Source organism: Podarcis melisellensis (assembly GCF_964234715.1).
Source record: "Podarcis melisellensis genome assembly, chromosome: 1".
In the NCBI taxonomy this organism is placed as follows: Eukaryota; Metazoa; Chordata; class Lepidosauria; order Squamata; family Lacertidae; genus Podarcis; species Podarcis melisellensis.
In genome coordinates this window covers 106999298-107019181 of record NC_138528.1, presented here as the reverse complement: position 1 = coordinate 107019181, position 19884 = coordinate 106999298, and the positions used below count along the sequence as shown (strand labels likewise).

The 19884-nt window shown below is 39.0% G+C and overlaps 1 protein-coding gene and 1 long non-coding RNA gene across 12 annotated transcripts in view; one reads left to right on the top strand and one right to left on the bottom strand.

The window, feature by feature from the left end:
* LOC309376827 overlaps positions 1-19884 on the bottom strand; it is a 396206-nt gene that overhangs the window by 359726 nt on the left and 16596 nt on the right. The window contains exon 3 of one of the 9 annotated variants that reach the window (XR_014171305.1): positions 14990-15077. The exons of the other annotated variants lie outside the window; for them this stretch is intronic. This is a non-coding gene — a long non-coding RNA (uncharacterized lncRNA). Of the gene's footprint in view, positions 1-14989; positions 15078-19884 lie in introns of those variants that run through there. 9 annotated transcript variants of the gene reach the window in all.
* FIGN (fidgetin, microtubule severing factor) overlaps positions 1-19884 on the top strand; it is a 124501-nt gene that overhangs the window by 102837 nt on the left and 1780 nt on the right. For 2 of the 3 annotated variants that reach the window (XM_081923320.1, XM_081923318.1), the window contains one exon: positions 12114-19884. This exon is cut by the window's right edge and continues 1780 nt beyond it. In XM_081923320.1, coding sequence (XP_081779446.1) covers positions 12114-14362 — 2249 coding nt within the window. In that variant the 3' untranslated portion in view covers positions 14363-19884. Of the gene's footprint in view, positions 1-6568; positions 6957-12113 lie in introns of those variants that run through there. The other variant, XM_081923319.1, reaches the window with a different exon arrangement.

Genomic DNA, 19884 nt, shown 5'->3' with positions numbered 1-19884 from the left:
CATAAGTCACACCTCCCCCTTGTTTTTCTGTCTGTCATATGTTCAATTTATGTACACAGAGAGTGTGTGCATATGTTATGTTAAATATCAGAAACTTCTTTAATGTTGTTTTGTTTATATTCTGATAAAAAAATCAAAATGTCCAAATATTTGCTAAAGTGAAATAACTAGAAATAATAATAATAATAATAATAATAATAATAATAATAATAATAATAATAATTCGTCAATAATGTATGCTACCTTCTCTCACATTCTACTTCAAGTCTGTGACTAAATGCAGACTCCATAGCTTCAAGGTCAGCCAAATCCCTCCCCCTACTTTGTTCACCTCACCATCAGTTCTGAAAAAATGTTTGGGGCAACTTGAAAGCTTGCTTCTTATTTTGAGAGTTTTTGGTTAACCTAATGAACATATTGCCCCAATGTATATTTGGGATAAAATCCATCAACTCTCAGATTAATGTTAAAAATGAAAAGGAAAAAAAAGTTCCCATAATAGAAGATCAGATAATAGAAGAGAAATAATCCTTGCACTAGATGCACTCAAGGAAACTTCATAACATTTTGAAACACTGTTGTAAACTAGGCTGTGAATCTTTTATTTTATTTTCTGCAGAAGGTAATGTTGCCTTGAATGTTCTTGTTCTTATTTAACAGTGTTGTCCTATACATTTATACTCCAGAAGTAAGCCCCGTTGAGTTCAATTGGGACATACTTCCAGCTAAGTATACATTTAGCCAAGCACTGCAATCCTAAGAGGGGCCTGCGAGGTACAGTAAGTGGATCCCCTGCTGCTTCTGCAGCCCTGCTGGCTTTGGCAGCCAGGACAAGAACGCAAGGGAGGTTTTCAGTTTATGCACTAGCTTTAGGCTGGTGCAACAGCCCTTTCCCAGGAAACAGTTCAGCATGGCATCCTGTCCCGCTCCTAGCCCACCACTAGCTGTCTGCCACAAGTGGGAACACTGCCAGCAGTAGCTTGTCACCAAGGCACAGTAGGGGTTTCTAGTGGTGGTGCTTCTTTGCAGGTAGAGACCAGCAGTTCATAACCCTCACCAGCTATATTGCTCAGGGGGTTAGGACAGTGCTCTTAGTGTCTGGTAAAGAACAACTTTTATACTCATTTCCATAATTTACCCATAAATATTGACATTTATCATGGCAAGTTGCAAATGTCATTAATAAGTGTCATGACACAAACCTGTCGACATTTGCAAGTAGAATCCAAGGCTAACTAAATGCTTTCCAGAAATGATTTAAATCAGTCTAATGTTCATTGTCGCCAGTAGATGTTGTTATTGTTATTATCATTAATTTATTACTACACAATCATCTCAAGGAGATGTGCAATAAAAACAGCAAAAAACCAAACCGTTAAAAACAAACCAAAAAAAGTCAATGCATTTAAAACAAAAATAAAACAATAAAAAACAGACATCAATTATTCAGCTGGGAAAGCCTGCCAGAACAAAAATGTCTTCAATTGTTTCCAGAAAGTGGGTGTGTGTCATATCTCAACAGGAATGCCCTTCTGCAGAACATGGGCAGCTACACTAAAAGCCCTCTTCTGAGTTACAGTACTGAAGAGCAGGCTATGAGATATTTGGAATTTGCAGGAGAAACTTTCTCACAGACCTTAGGGATCTACTGGCTATATAAGAGATAAGGCAGTCTCACAAATAACCCATTCCTGGGCTGTATAGAGCCTTATATGTTAGTACTAACACCTTTAACTTGGCTTGGTCACAGACTGGCAGACTGGCATATCCCACAAAGAAGGTTTAATGTGCAGGTGGTAGTTGGACTCTGCAAGCAACCTAACCACCATGTTTTGCAGCAGCTGCAGCATCCAGTCCAACCCCACATGTGGTTCCACATTGAGCACATTACAGTAATCCAACCATGAGGTTACGAAAGCATGTACAACTGTGGTCAAACTATCCCAATCCATCAATGGTCATAGGTGTCCTACCAAATGAAGTTGGTGAAAGGCAATCTAGGCCACCAAAGATACCATGAGATAGTCTAGGCCAGAGGTTTTCAACCTTCTTGGGTCCATGGCTCTCTTAACCAACCACATTCTTTCTGCAGCACCTCTGTGGAGCTCAGGACCCCAGTTATATCACCTGTTTTCAAACACCCTCCCTTGTGGAGTGTTCCTTCAGCCTCCTATCTTGTCCTGTTTCCTTGGAAGTCCTCTGGGCAGCCGCAGCTCCTGCCCTGGTCTCTGAGCTGCCTCCTCTGCCCCCTCCTCCCACTGCCCTACATAGGCCTGGGAAGCACCTTCTGGCCAGCCCCAGAGGCACCATCCGCCTGGGGAACTGTGCAAGCTTTTGGGAGGCAAAGATGAGAGCATCAGAGGAGGCAGGGAAGGAACGAGAGATGAGAGGCCAGTGTTGCCCACGGCCCACCGACCATCATTAAGGGACCCCAGGGTGCCACAGCACACTGGTTGAAAACTACTGGCCTACGGAATGATCAGAACTGTGAATAATTTGATTTCCTTTCAGTATGATTAGGTACACAAATATTAAAATTAATGTTTATCTTGAATGATATTGTACCCCAAACATTATTACTTTGTTTGAGGTTTTAATTGTCTTTAGCCTCTACACCATTGTTGTTTTTTAATCCTATTTATTACAGCTTGCCTTATATGTGGGAATGATCAGCCAAAATTAAGCACTTCTTATTGATTTCAATGGAAGAATGCTAAACACATGTTTAACACTCCAATTAAAATCAATGGGACAAAAGCGCTTAATAGTGTACAGGCTGTGCCATTTTTTGGCTCACGGGTCCATGTATAACAAATACTGGATAAATTGAAAGGTTTAGATTATGAGAAAATGAGGAGGCCATGTCCAAGGCAAAAAAAACTTTTCAATAAACATATTAAATGGTCCTAATGTATAAATGCACAAAACAATTTTCCATGTAGCAAACATGAGCAGCTTAACCACTGTATTCATGTAGAACTTATTTGGGTGGGAACTACATTGCCTTTTCTATAGCCGTCTTTAAATAAAAATTATCATTTTAATAAGTAACTGCCTGTATCCATATATACCAACTCAGTAACTTTGGCTACAATAAGACAAATCAACAATGCCTGAGGTACATTTTAATCCCATTACTTTGTTTCAATTGTTACTTTGTTCTTATGTCAATCTCTCTCTTCATTTGATAGAGATTTTTTTGCAGTATGAGACTTACTACAATACGTGCTAAACACGTTTAAGGCAGAATTGCCTTTGTGATTGTTAGAACTTCAGCCATGTATATTAGAAGAAAGGGGTTGGAGGATGGGGATGAGAGTAATTTGCTGCAATTGTATTGTAATTGGCAGTCGTGGGGTGTGAAAGTGTGATTTAAAAGGAATAATCATTTGACAGTATTTAAATTAGATAATTGGGATGTGGAGTATACAGGTTTCAAAACTGTTCTGCAACTAGTTACAAGCTCCCAATTGGTTCACTTTGATATTATACTATGTGTGTTCCCTGTAGTCAGTATCGAGTTAAACTATTTGGTTCGGAGAGGAAAATGATTTTAAAATTTCAGTGTTAACTTTCATAGAACCATTACAGATGCCTTATACTGAATCAGACCATTGGTCCATCTAGCTCAGTGTTATCTGTACTGATTGGCTGCAGTTATCTAGGGTTTCAGATAAGGGAAATTCCCAAGCCCTTCCACGACATGCCAGGGATTGAACCTGTGACCATCTGCATGCAAAGTAGATGCTATACCACTGCACTACAGTCCTTTGGCATTCAGAAGGGCTACAGAGTTGAAGATGTATTCTATTATTAAGAATATTTTAAGGGAAATGGGGGGGGGGGTATTAATATGAAAAACTTGTGTAAAGTTAGAGCATGGTAGAAGGAGGAAGCCAGTTACATGAATGCGGTCCTGCATGTGTTCGTGAAATTACACCATTGTACATACCCTCCAACATTTCTCCAATGACAATAGGGACATCCCATACCGTAATGATAATTTTACTATTTATACCCCCACTCATCTTACTGGGTTGCCCCAACCACTCTGGGCAGCTCCCAACATACATAAAAATGTAATAAAACATTAAACATTTAAAAAATACCTTCCCTTTACAGGATTCCCTTGGGGGCTGGATAACTCTAAACCCTCCAACATTTCTCCAATGAAAATAGGGACACCTTAAGGAAAAGTGGCACATTCCAGGATCAAATCAGAAACTGGGACGGCTTCTCTTAATCATGGGTGTCCCTGGAAAAGAGAGACACTTGGAGGGTCTGCATTGTCTAAGCTGTCCCTTTACACACCACACAAAATAAAGAACAGCATTGTAGTTAATGTTAATAAGGTGTGCATTTCATATTAAAATACGTTAGAGCGGGAAGGAATATGTGAAGTCTACAATTCTAAAAACTTTCATGCAAGTAAGTGCCTTTCAGATTGGAGAGATTTACTTGTAGTAAACATATGTCTGCTTTGACATGTACTTCACAAACAGGGCCTTCTAAGTTGGATAAAGCCTGCAACATGCCCATTTTAAAGCCACTGAGGTTCCATGTTGTCACACATGTCTAGATTAGACTCCCATCTTCAGTGGGTATGTATGAATACCTTTGATGGAAACTCAAATTGCAAATTCCAGAATAGTTAACCTTCAGGAGGGATGTGTTTATTTCAATTTTCAGTTTAAAAAATCCACAGTGCAGTAGCGGTTGACAGGGTGGCACAGACGGGGCACTGTTGTTTCCAAAAACAATCATTGCTACAATTTACTGAAAATGGGAGGAGTGGACAGATGCCACAGCAGAGCTAATCCTTCACCAACTGCTGTTGCCACAGCATTTTGACACTATTTTGACTTAGTTTCACTACCATTATTATTATTATTATTATTATTATTATTATTATTATTATACGTTTAGATTCTTCCTTTCCTCCATCACAGAATGCACAGCTGGGGACATGTAGTTACCCATCCAGCCACTGACTAGGCCCAAACCAGCTTAGCATCAGCAAGGTGGCCTATTATGCCTTCTTGGACCAAACGATCAAATACTAACAGTTTAATACTAAAATTACTGCTGGATTTCCCCATCACTTCTTATAAGCTTTCCATGTGACATACAGAATTTTAGCATTTATTTAAGTTCTGGAAGAGCCAGCAGCAATGGGTCTCCTTTTGGTAGGACAAATAGCTTAATAGAATATTCTTTTCAAAGGCAGCCGTGGCTACTTCCATACCATAATAACTATATTTTCTCTTGTATGGGAAAAGGAAATTTTACAGCAGACATGGCTGCATAAACATTACCCATCACAGTATGAACAATAACAGTATTAGTACTGATTACATATTTATACAGTATTTTTTTCAAATTGCTCAAAATGCTTCACTTGCATTAGCCCTGTAAACCTTACAACAAACTTGTATTGTTATCCACCTGTTACAAATTGACATAAGGCAACTAAGTTCATGACTGATTTAAAATAAGAACCAGGGTACTTTCCAGTCCATCACTCATTTTCTAGTCGACTATGCTACACTAGAAGTCAGTGTGGGAGAAAACTATAGTTGTTTCAAATTGCAAGTGTGAGTGCACTCTTGCTGGTAATCATTCAACTGCCAAATCCTTGAGGAAAGTATATATATTTTTCTTTGCTCTTTGGTGTATATATACCTTGTAGAGAGAAATATCACATGCAAGACTTGGTCCCTGTCTTCTGGTAGCACAGGATTATGAACCAGAGTTGTCTCTATTAAGGACCTGATTCTTAAAGGTTTTGAGTATCTTCAACTCAATGAAGCCTAACACTTAAGAGTACTTGACATCTTTGAGCGCTGGAACCTCATCTGAGTTGATGGATGTTCGCCTTTGATATAGAATCAGGTGTCTGCATTCAATCACTTCAGAGTAATTATTACAGTAAGTATTCTAGATGTACAGTCTTTTCAATAGTTCCTAATACTTGAAGAACAGAAAGAGTACAGCTGTCTAGTAGAACAAAATGAATGCTACATCAGTGTAGTGTGCCATTTTGTTAAACACGGGTCCAAAACTGAGCAATATCTGCTAGTTTCTAAATAGGCTTGAATCCAGACAGAAGCGTTGATGTGTTAGATATGCATCTGCATCTAACAATGGCTCTACACATTTCCTCATTATATTGAAGTCTACTAGTTTGATTGTCCAGATGTAAATAACCCATTCCACTAGCGGAAGCGAGTGAAAGGACCCTCAGTGGTACAGTGCGGCTTTTCTCCTCTCCTCCCCCAAATCCGCTGTAGAGTTTTGGAAGAATGCCCAGAACAGCACACAGAAGGAAAGTAGGGGAGATTCTTCCATCGGGCAAGCAGAAAGTGCATCGGGCAAGTGCTATTGCCATAGCACTACACTGAATTCCACCCAATATGTTTCATGTCCCACATCACATGCAAGAGTGCACATGAGAAGCAACTATTTCCAGTGACTACTTTTTAGTGGATATTTAACCTGAAGCACATTGTCAGAAATTAGTACAGTGGTATCTCGGGTTAAAAACTTAATTCATTCCAGAGGTCTGTTCTTAACCTGAAACTGTTCTTAACCTGAAGCACCACTTTAGCTAATGGGGCTTCCCGCTTCTGCCACGCAATTTCTGTTCTCATCCTGAAGCAAAGTTCTTAACCCTAGGTACTATTTCTGGGTTAGCGGAATCTGTAACCTGAAGCATCTGTAACCCGAGGTACCACTGTACTTGCTTGTGTTGTTTCCAGAGATCAGAGGTCAGGTAACTCTAGGTCTTGGAGATGACATCAAAGCTTTGGTGAGGTATGTTCATGAACAAAGCATGTATTCTAATGGATGATGGATGTATATCTTATTTACAGCTTTACTAGTTTGCATTTAATTCAATGGGCCAGCTCTTTCAATGCAACACTTGTATACATGGTTAAAAGGAATGGAATGTACAGGTGAGCAGAGTCCTTTAACAGGGTATAGAACACAGAAAAGAGGCAGTTGTTTTATTTTGCCTTGATTTGCTCTGAAGACATATTCAGAAAAGCTAGTCAAGATACTTTGTACAGTTCAAAACAAGTTTGAACACCCTCAGCATGAAATGCAGTTGAAGAAATGCAGGTTGATTTTCTCCTCCCATTTTCCTTCTCTCCTTCATTCTACATTTAAACACGATTGATATCTGCATTTTTCTGTTTGGCTATTGTACTATATTTTAAGTGATGTTAACTGTTCTTATCAAATCTAATCACTTGAATCATGTAAATTGAATAGAAACACTAAGAAATAACACATATTTTTGTAGTAGTGTGTTGTATTATATTAGTTTAAAACAACAAAATAAATATTATCTTGTTATGCCTCATACTGAACAGAATGATCACCAAGGTGCTTTTTTCTCTAGATTCACATTAAATTCTGGACAGGTTCAGTCATTTTGGAGCTGAAAAACTGACAGTTTGCATTTGCAGGATTAGGTCCCATATGTGCTGTGATTCTGAAACAAGTCCTGTAGGGATGTGTTAAGCCTTGACAGCCTTTAACTGTGATTCCCCCTCCCCCGCTTACTTTCAGTTAATTTTGACACAGTGAGGGAGGGAGAGAGAGAATTATGAAGTTGCTTGCACATGGTATATGATGTTTGAAAAGCATGAAGTATTTTGAAATAGCTCCCCCCAAAAAAATTAAATAAAAGGGAGTAAAATATTTTTAACAAACCTGATTGGTCTAAGCATAATCCATACAACAGTTCAGGACACTACAAAATACGATATGCAACAGTCAAAAACGAATTTGCAACAGTATTGTCTACAGACACACACACACACACACACACACACATCCCTAGAATCTTTTTTTTAATTTGATAATATCTGAAAAGCTGTTGTTGAATGTTTTCTTTGTCCAGATTTGGACAATTGCATATCTTTGCTCTTTATAATAACACTTCCTTAATTTTCTTTCTTAGTATTTTTCCTTAGTATGGTTTGCTTAGCTTGCCTTTTCTATCCGAAACACAATTGCCATGCTGATAAAAGGATTGCCAGATGTCTCTTATTTTTAAAGAATATTGCTGCTTGCCAAAATATCTGACCAGTACAACTTCATGGAGGCCAACGAAACAAACACCATAACCAGTAATATTTCTTATTTTTGAACTTGATAAGGCAGTTGTAGTGCACTCTATATTATTATGGATAATAGCTTTATAGTTAACTCTTAATTTACAAATCACACTAATAATTGTAATGCAGTAGAACAAATGCTTACGTTTAGGTTATGAGGATAGTCCTGTTTCCTTAAATTCATATTGTAATTCTGAAATGCTGCTTTTACAGCCTGTGTTAAATGTACTGGTACTCAATATGCACCAATAAATAAACTTTCAATTATTGTGCAGTGAGCAGATTCACAACTAGGATAGTAATCTGAAACCAATGGGCTAACTAGTAATTATGCCAAATAAATAGTTTTGATGCATGTGATTATTTATACCAGAGGAATGAAAATACAGAAAAAACTTAATTGCTTTTCAATATCAGCTTTTTAAAAGTTGATATGTCATACTAAACATTTTAACATAATACAGGCTTGCATGTTCACTTTGTTAGAGTGTTTCCACAATAAACAATAACTTTTGCATTCCCCTGTTCCCCAACCCCACCCCATAGTTACTGTGTGATAAACAATATTGCGTAGCTCCATTAAAATCAATGAGATTTTTTTTTTACCAGTGACTACTATAAGATGCATATTATGCCTATACATCTGTGCAAATGCACAGAAGTTCTAATTCAGATTGCACCAGAAGGCAGTACAGTGGAACCTCATGTCATGTATCGTCCTCCTTACGAATGCTTCGGGTAACGAGCTCCGCTAACCCAGAAGTAGATGCCCCTTGTTGTGAACTTTGCCCTGGGATGCGAGCGGAAGTCGTGAGGCAGCAGCAGCAGCGGCAGGCCCCATTAGTGAAAGCACACCTCATGTTAAGAACGGCTTTGGCTTAAGAACAGACCTCCGGAACAAATTCAGTTTGTAACCGGAGGTACCACTGTATATTTGACAGTACAATCTGGCATGCGTTTTAAGGGGTGGTGGTGTTCTGTATTGCTGCTCCTACGCTGCCTAAGAAGTGCACAAAACTCTCAAAAGTTTCAGGTTCATAACACTGATACCATTTATAAGCAATGCATTGAGAGTAGTACAAGAATATAGTGGGCACTGATCCATTTGAGGAAGTGGCTTCAATGCATCCCCACACAGTTGCTTTATAGCATTTTGTGCTCACCCTGCATTTGGTGCAGCATACTGTTTGCATCAGGTAGTCCCTGATTCACATTTTACCTCTGCCATGAACTCATTAGGTAAGCCACTATCTCAGCCACAGAATGGGAGTAATAATATAGTTATTACAGTTGTTGTTGTTGTTGCTATTGTTATTACTACTACAACATAGCTCAGTAATTAAAACTGCAAGAAATTAATCCATGTAAAGCAATTTGGACGCTCTAAAACTCTACATAAATGCCATATATTATTAGTAGTAACTTGTGTTCTGCATTCAGATTATCTTCCCTCAATGGGGCAAGTGCACAAATGCATGGAAGACTGCAGCCATTGTGTTAAAGCATGTTTTGTTAACTCCAGAATTAATGTTTTACCAATTAAGCTTTGCAGATGTAAATTATACCCATGATTACATACCATTTGTATCATTTGCTTGGCAGGTTGCAGATGAATAAATTTTAAAGTTCTTAAAAAAAATATTTCCCTCCATACATAACAACTGAAGCATTAATCTGTTCAAATATTTTAGCTTATGCATAAGGAATCAGAAGCCTTCTCTGTTTTTGTAGTCTCTCAAAATCAAAAACATAAAACATTTTTAAAAGGGGGGGCTATTTTATTTTATTTAAGTTAAATTGTTTTGTATGGCTGTCGTATTTATTTACCTGTTTTTCTTGGTGAAATTAAATCCTCATATTTACTATAGGTTTACTGATTTATCTTAAAATGAAGGAGTGAACATCCAACTGTCATGCATTAAAATTTGATTTTGAAAATGTGGGTTGAAAGTATGGCAGTTAGCAACATCTTTGTCAAGATAAAACTAAATTAGAGCACATCTTACACATTCTTATGTAAAGTATGATTTTAGATACTAACTGGTAAACCTCAAGTGCTCTTTTGAAATTCTTAGATCAAATTACAGCATGGGTTAGCAAAAAAACCCAAAAACCTATGTGAATTTTAATAACAAACTCTGTCCTAAATAATTCCAATACAAATGAGCACAACTGCAATAAAATATATTTACAAATTAATCCTGTTGCTCTATTAATTTATTGTGTAATTACTGCAATTCTTCCCACCTTGTTTTCAGTATTTCTTAATCATTAAGCTGGAAGCCTGACAGCAGTGCCAGCCCTGGCATGATTCTCTTTGACTAAAACCTTGTAAATTAACACAATTAGCACAGCATCATGCTGCTAATTAACTTCCTGTGTCTGGTGCAGCGGATGTGCAAACAAGGAAGAAGGAATCAGAAGGGAATAAACATGCCATTCTGTTACCAAACTGTATGCTGTGTTAGGTCTAGCTCAGCGGGGCTAAACTGGTCATGTCAAGATTCTGGAGTCAGGCAAAGGAGGGCTAAAGGGGTTTGGGAAGAAGAAAAGCAAGATGAGGAGGCTACAGGCTGTCAAAAATAGACCGCAGAATTCATAAGAGAACCCGTGACACAAATGCTTCGTTTACTCTAAGCCTTCTTATCAAAGAATCTGTGCCAAAGGGTACAAGACAGGTTGGTGGAAAAAATAAAAATCACTTTTTGCAAAATTAGCAAGATATTGCTGAGGCTTGCCTTCATGCTGCCTGCGATACACAGGTAAGAGTTGAAGAAGCTTTTTTTTTAATGCTGGTGAACTCTATTTGCCATTTGGAATGGCTTACCAAATTACAACTAAAGAAATATCTCTCTTCTCTCTCTCTCCCTGGCATGGTTAATTGTGCTAATGCATTGGTCACACTGCGTTACTTAAGTATTCTCTGATTGTTTACAGCCAGCACTTCTTCTTTTTTTGCTGAACTTTTAGCAAGACTACACTTAATTCTTCCTTTTCTTGTTTCACCCCACCTGCTATGTACCCTAGAGGCAGGGAGGGGAAGGGAGAGTTTGGAACAGGGAGGGAGGCGAAAGGAGAGCAAGTGAAAAAGGCAGGCAGACAAGTGATGCTTGGGCTTTGCTCTTTTCTTCTCCCCCCACCCTTCCTCCCAGTGCCTCAACAACAGAACTGTGAGGCAGAGAGCAGCCAGTTGTAATTCATACCGAGTTGTAGGCTTTGTGTGATGAAAGCAACGGAGCGCTGCCTGGGAGATTGCTTTGCTGCACTCCACGAAGCAGATTTGAAACTGTCGTGGACCACTTTAGATGAGAGTTGGATTATGGAATGACCTGCTATGTCTGTGTCATATTGTTCTGCGCAGGGTGCATTATACTGTGCTAACTAGGTATTCAGTACCAAATAAGAAAGGTATCCTAGATGTGATCTGTCAGCTGTGTCGTGTCTCTCTCTCTCTTCTCTCTTTCTCGCCCTGTGTGTGTGTTTTAAAAAATGTTAAAATTTAAAACTGAAACTGATGAGGGAAGATAGAGTGTTTGTGGTATGAAACATGTTACTTAACATTGAATCCATGCTCAGAATACCAAAAATGTACCAAATTACACTTTTAAAACATCCAGCTGGGTTAAATCACATACTCCCACACCCCAACTAATCAGACTGCAATTCTAATCCCAGTTACGTGAAAGTATCCCACACTGAATTCACTATTACTTACTTCTGAGTAGACATGGTTAGGATTGTACTGTAAGTAAAATATTTTAAGAGAGGGGCATGTATATATTTTTCAAGAAAATGTGCCACTGGTGATCTTTTTTTTTTTTTAACAGGCAGGTTGGATGTATAAATAATCTGCTGACTTTAAGCACAGCAATTATTATATCTATAAATGAAGAAATCAAGTGGACATATTTAGATGCCTTTGCAACAGTATTTTCCGCTTGTTAATTTTGGCTTTTTTGTTTTTGTTCTCCCCACCCCAATCCTCAGGCTTGAAGATGCAGTGGACGCCAGAGCATGCCCAGTGGCCAGAGCAGCACTTTGACATCACTTCAACAACCCGGTCTCCTGCCCACAAGGTAGAAGCTTACCGTGGACACCTGCAACGCACCTACCAGTATGCTTGGGCTAATGATGACATCTCTGCTCTAACTGCCTCAAATCTGCTGAAAAAATATGCAGAAAAGTATTCTGGTATTTTGGAAGGGCCAGCTGAACGGCCTATCCTAAGTAACTACTCAGAGCCTCCATCAGGGCTGGTGAATGGCCGCAAGAGTGAAAGTGAACCCTGGCAGCCTTCATTGAACTCTGAGAGTGTTTATCCCATGAACTGTGTCCCAGATGTTATCACTGCCAGCAAAGCTGGAGTAAGTACTGCCCTCCCTCCAGCAGATGTCTCTGCCAGTATAGGGAGTTCACCTGGGGTGGCTAGTAACCTGACAGAATCTAGTTATTCTAGTAGTACATGTGGAAGTCATACGGTACCCAGTCTGCATTCAGGGCTCCCATCTCAGGAATATGCCACAGGATACAATGGATCTTACTTGCATACAAGTTATAGTGGCCAGCCAACACCTGCACTTCCTTCACCTCATCCATCCCCTCTGCATAGCTCTGGGCTTTTACAACCACCCCCACCTCCTCCACCCCCTCCAGCCCTAGTACCAGGCTACAATGGAACGTCTAATCTTTCCAGTTATAGCTATCCATCTGCAAGTTATCCCCCTCAAAGTGCTGTTGGGCCTGGATATAGCCCTGGTGGTGCTCCTCCTCCTTCAGCATATCTGCCTTCAGGAATCCCTGCTCCAACTCCTCTTCCCCCTACTACAGTACCTGGTTACAGCTACCAGAGTCATGGTTTAACGCCCATTGCACCCTCTGCCCTGACAAACAGTTCAGCAAGTTCTCTGAAAAGAAAAGCTTTCTATATGGCAGGACAAGGAGAAATGGACTCCAGTTATGGAAATTACAGCTATGGCCAACAGAGATCTACACAAAGTCCTATGTACAGGATGCCTGACAACAGCATTTCAAATGCCAACAGAGGGAATGGCTTTGACAGGAGTGCTGAACCACCATCCTTAGCATTTAAGCCAACAAAACAGATAATGGCTTCTGAACAGCAAAGGAAATTCAGCCAGTCCAGTAGGGCTCTGACACCCCCTTCCTACAACACTGCTAAAAATTCACTTGGGTCAAGAGCAAGTGAACCATTTGGGAAGTACAGCTCTCCAGTAATGAATGAACACAGTGATGAGCATAGACAACTCCTTCCTCACCCAATGCAAGGCCCAGGACTTCGTGCAGCTACCTCATCCAACCACTCTGTTGACGAGCAACTGAAAAATACTGACGCACACCTAATTGACCTTGTAACCAATGAGATTATCAACCAAGGACCTCCTGTGGACTGGAATGACATTGCTGGCCTAGATTTGGTAAAGGCTGTCATTAAAGAGGAGGTTTTATGGCCAGTATTGAGGTCAGATGCATTCAATGGGCTGAGTGCTCTACCTCGGAGCATCCTTTTGTTTGGACCTCGGGGAACAGGCAAAACATTAATGGGCAGATGTATAGCTAGCCAGCTGGGAGCCACGTTTTTCAAAATCACTGGCTCTGGTCTTGTCACAAAGTGGATAGGGGAAGGAGAAAAAATTGTTCATGCCTCCTTCCTTGTGGCAAGGTGTCGCCAGCCCTCAGTGATTTTTGTTAGTGACATTGACGTGCTACTTTCATCCCAAGTGAATGAAGAACACAGTCCAGTATGTCGAATGAGAACTGAGTTCCTTATGCAGCTGGACACTGTGCTAACTTCTGCTGAGGACCAAATAGTAGTAATTTGTGCCACCAGTAAACCGGAAGAAATAGATGAATCTCTTCGAAGGTACTTCATGAAACGACTTTTAATCCCACTTCCTGACAGCACAGCAAGGCACCAGATAATAGTACAACTGCTCTCACAGCACAATTACTGTCTCAATGACAAGGAGGTTGCACTGCTTGTCCAGCGCACGGAAGGCTTTTCTGGACTAGATGTTGCTCATTTGTGTCAGGAAGCGGTAGTAGGCCCACTCCATGCCATGCCAGCCACAGACCTTTCAGCCATTATGCCCAGCCAGTTGAGGCCCATTACATATCAAGACTTTGAAAATGCTTTCTGCAAGATACAGCCTAGCATATCTCAAAAAGAGCTTGATACATATGTTGAATGGAACAAAATGTTTGGTTGTAGTCAGTGACAAGTCTTTTTTTTAAAAAAAAATGTAATGAATGTTGGTGCGTGCACACACACATACATACATACATACATACACACAAACCTGTTACATAGGGCATGGAACCCCTCTTCAGTAGAGTTAAAATTGTGAAAGAGTACTGTGCGGGGGGGACGGGACGGGACAATGATCACCTTGCATCAAAAGAGCCAGGTGTAGGTTTGAAGGAATATTGCATCAAACAAGAGCTGTTGATCCGAAAAGCCACAGATGACAGAAAGCATCTGTTGATGCTCCATTCTCTTCAGGCTAGACAACACACTCTCGCTGTGGAGCAAGGAGCCAAGTGGCTTGATTTTTAGAAGGACATGAACCCTGTGTGTTGATTCCATTCTGCTGTTCTCGAGATTTAGTTGCTGTCAAGTGCCTGAAGTGGTGCTTTCTCCCCCTCCCTTCTTTTCATTTTCTTTTCTTTTTTGTTGGCCTCACAATTACATTGGTGGCATGTGCTAATATAAAGAGCTTTAACTTCAAAATGTTATGGGACTAAAGAAATGAATGGTTGCGTTGCGACAGAGAACTACATTTTTATTTTGTTTTCTTATTTTTTTTGGCTAAACTAAGAGCAACAGTATTCCTCAATCCTGTCTGTTCTGCAGTACTAAACTAAGAACAGGTAAAACAGGGTAATGGTAATCTGGACCTTAATTTCTGCAGTTCATTTCTTTTAATGTTCTGTCTGCAAAAAAAGAAAAAAGAAAAAAAACTCAGGAAAGTGATTGTGATTTGTACAGTACCTCAAAGGAATGTGTTGAAAGCACTATGTACTGCTGAGAGTTAATAGGATAGGCTTCAATGTTACTTTATATTAAATATGTATGTATGTTTACCTCAACAGTTGAAAAAAATGGCAAGGAGAAATATTTTGAATGTATCCAGGAGCAAGCTGAAGTATGTTATAAATGAGTCTTTCAGCATTTCAAAATAGAACCAGAGAGGGTATCCCAGTGTTTAGGAAATGGTTTTCTCTCCCCCCCCCCCCAAATTTTGGGGATCAAATCGGAACAAGAGAATTTTCGTGGCAGTAGTGCGTGGAAGTCCTTAAGTCCTTGACAGTTTTGTGACACATTGGTAGACAGTCCACCAAGGGCATGAAAGCCACCCTGTCGAATTAAGTAATCATCTGAGACAGTCAAAGGCAACATCTAGTTAGGACTCTGAGAGGCAAATTACCTTAGACTACAATGGCTTTTATACCATGTTTAGAGATGTAGTGTCTTGATTATTTCACTGCGTCAATAGAACAAAATCATTCTAGGTCACTAAGAAAGGTTGTGGGTTCCAAAGCTGTTTGCAGCAATGCAGTGGATAGTAACCGAACAAAAAAGCAAGAAAAATGTAAGTCCTCCAATCACAATTTTCTTCCTCATCTTCCATTTCCAAAAGACGAATGATTTTTTTTTTTTTTTCTGGGGGAGGGTTGTGTGTACATTGTATCTTCCATTTTTGTCTCTCTCTTTTTTGGGTAAATGTGCCCACCATTTTATTTCTACCTCAGTTTTTGTTAAATTCCTCTTTGGAAAGCAAAGTAAAGATGAGGACAAGCTGGATTACATCTAGGATGCTAACCTCCTTAATGACTTTAATGGAACCCACGAACATTTTACTCAGTAAGTTGCTCAGAGTTCCAGGAGATTTAACTTCCAAGGAAGTGTGCTTAGTATTTCAATCTAAGGGAAGGGAAGGGAAAGGAGAGGATGGAGGAAGATTCAGTTCTGGAGTGAAGCCCATCTATATATTTTACCTCTTCCCTCCTTGTCCAGAGAGGGCAAATGTTGCCGAGTCTTCCTTCTAGAAAGGCAGACTAGCTAGCATGTGTGGCTTTTTGTTCTTTTTGTGCTTCCACTCCACATTGTCTTTTTTATTATTCTTTAATGCTTTTATGAGCAATTCTGTTCATGACAGCTGACTGATGCTGGTAATGTCTCTGAGCACTGTAGCAATCCGAGCCTTTACAGCCACACGAGCAGAACAGTCTCCCCCACTTTTTTTGAAGTGATTTTCTGTTTACTTTAAAGAGAGAGTAGCAAAACACTTGCAAAGCACTGGCATTTTATGTTTCTTTTAAGTAATGTACCTTCAATTACATGAAATAAATGCACTGAAAAGCCCTAAGGAGAAAAAGACCAATCAGTTACCTGGTTATTTTGTATCTTTAAAACTACTTTCCAGTTATCATACTTGACATTTAGTCAGTTGAAACATTAGGGATGAGAAAGTTAATAGTGGGTAGGTAGATTGTATTTTATTTCTGATTATTGATTTCCTTTTAATTTCTTAAAATTTCTTTTAATATCCATGGCTAAGAACAGAGCAAATAAACCAAAATGTACATTCTAGCAATTCTTTTATTCAATCTAAATCTAGTGTTGTTGCTTTTAAGGCAGAAGGTGCATTTTAAAAAAACACAGTGCCTTTCACTGATATAGTAAAGTAAGATGCTTTGCATTTTCAAGTAGTGAATGCCTTCCTTTTTGCCTTTCAATACTCTTACATTTCTTCTATTATATATTCCTTTCTGTTTGTGAAGACCAAGTATCCCGTTTCCCAATGATTCACATTGATCTTGCAGACAGGTTTGCTGATGCAGATTGCTGATCTATTTTTCATCTTTTACACATTGCATTTTGTGTTTGCTATCAAGCTGTGCTCATTTGAAAGATTCAAGCATGTTTTGAAGAACTAACTCATACTCACACCAGAAATTCTATGCTTTCTACTAAATCAATATTATTAACTAAACTTAAGTAAGCATAATGTCATATACATGACCACATAAAATATAAAGTTTTCTATCCCCATAGCCCACTAAATAAAATTAAAAACTACTTCAATAGAATTTTCAGATCACATTTTGGCTCCCATTTTACATCATATATGTTGGGAAAGGTAATTATTATTTCAATTAGCTTTAAATATAAAAAGCAAAATGATGAAGCTGAAAGAATTAAAAGTGTGTGTGTGTGTGTACACCCACACACCCACACCTACCCACTTGAATCTATTGATGCATTGATGCAAGCACCAGGGGATTAGGTTTTCATCCCACTTGGTAGCTAGCTGCAGCTAGTGGCTATAATGCTTTACATAACATGAGGAAAATACTTTTGTTTACCCTATCTTCCTACCAACTGGAAGCAAGCTATAATATTCTATCAGTTCCTGCCAATGGAAGTTCCCTGATAAATGGAATCGCACAGCCTTTGTCCAGTGTGCTCAGACCCCATTTGCTCATTTTTAACGAACTATCCTTATGTTAGTTGGAAGCAACTGCTTTGATGCATCCCATGTGAATAGGACCATTCTTTTCTTATGCTGCTACATTTCCTTCTGTACCCTATATGTCTCAATACAAAAGAAATGGATCCTGACTTAAGCTTCTAAGGTGTTGGATGATCCATGAAAGAGAAGACTAGCTTTTGTGAGGGAATCAATATGACCAACATATAAAAGTGTTCTGCGGATTTAAAATGGCTTCTGTAGGAAGGTATCTGCTATCTTTTTCCATTGGTCAGAACTATGGGTTCTGTATCAACAATAAATAAATAAAAACTTTGGGCAAGAATTGTCAGATTCCATATTGGGCAGATCTCATGTGCCTTTCATAAAAGGGAGAATATTAATAGTTTCAGCTTCTCCCACCATTATATCTACATGATAATTGAAACTGCACCTGCCAAACTCTTCCTTCTGTAAAACTGGTAATTAGTTAAGGACAACAAAGCCCTGCCTGATAGCTTGTTGGAATGTTCTTTGAATACTTTGTGGTAGACAACTATTGCATGCTGGCTGTAGTAGCCTATCAAAATGTGTGGGATGAGATAATAATAGAAACCACCATTTATTTGCATAAGATGAGGCTTCTTCTTCAACTACAATAACAATTCCAAGAACAGAAAAAGCAGGGACAATTTTATGCCAGCCAAATTATCAAGGCCAATTCAAAATGCAGCATCATGACCTTTATATGAGTTTATACAGAAATGCTCTACATTTCTGGCATGCTTCTTTCCCCAAAATATTTAGACCATTAAAGATAGTAGTGAAAAGTTTGCTGACTGAGCTGATCAATGGGATGTGAAAGCAGTTTAAGGCTATTTACTTTTGCACAAAATATTTCTCTATTAGTCAATTTGTATTCTATTCAAATGCAGATAGATGGGTAAAATGGTTTTTCTTGTGCATTTCAAACCCATCAAGGAGAAAATAAAACCTCCCAGTAAAACACATAGGCAAAGCACCATCTGGGAAAGCTAGCTCATCTGTCCAGGGGCTATGCTCTGTAAAATAGTACAAGGTCATTTTATATGGGCTGGCGTAATACTTTGCTAGGCAATTTTCGAAAGGAGATAATCTAGTGTAAAAACCCCAATTAATTCCAACAGATGTTGGTAGATGGTAATGTGTTTACATGTCAAAAGCTGCAAACAAAGGTTTCTGCTGCCTGAAAATGTGTGTAACTTTGAATAGACTGTTATAAGGACCAGCTTATGTGTTTCATTCAAATCAATGCAGACCTCATTCTATGAAATTGAAATATTTCCTTTCTAAAGCGAGATCTCAAAAATAAAACATTGAAGTTGACTTTAAATTTTGTTCATACCATTTATTGCCGCCCACGCTCATCAGTTTGAATTACTTCTGATTTGAGAAATGCCTATCTTATCCTAATCTCTAAGGTACATGCTGTATATGTTAGCTTTCTTCACTAGCCTACTAGGAAAATCTCCTACGTAAGATCCATTGACATGCATGTGTGTTGCCCACTTCTGCACTTCCCAGGCATTTCAATGGGATTTACGTAGGTAAAACTCCTGGTACGCATATGCTCCAGAACTGAAGATCAACATGCCTTCCCCTTACAGCACTAACTTCATTTCATCTTGTATGTGTGCATGTGTTTATACAATAGTTATCTGTACATATATACATAACCCGAAGTATTTTTGCTTTCACTTTCCTTTGAAAGATAAAAAGCTTTCTGTTCCTTAATCATTTGCAGATTTATACGTATATGAAGCACATTAGTAAACACAGAGCCAGAAATATTCCTACACTCAAAAGAAGCAGCTGTACTGGGGACTAGTCAATACATGAACTGAATCTCCCACTCTGCAAAGACCTTTGGTTGACATTCGATTTTGAACCTGCCAGATACATTTTTGTGAACCAGGGATACTGCATCTTTAATGAACAAGTCTCTATTCTTTCCCCTGTTTTTAAATACAACACAAGAAGTGTAGCACTAGGCACTGCAATTGTCAAAGACAATTAGACTGAAAGCAGGAAAATTTCACCTCCCTGTCTCGGTGATATGTAGAATGTCGGCAGTGTGGGTCAGCCTTGCTACAGAGTTGTGTGAGAATATATGAATCAGTCCTATAGAATGTTAAATATTTATAAAATGGTTCTGTTCTACACCAAGGTTGGGAATGCAGTCATTCCTCCTTGTTGTCTTACAATACACAAAGAAGCAAAAGTTTATT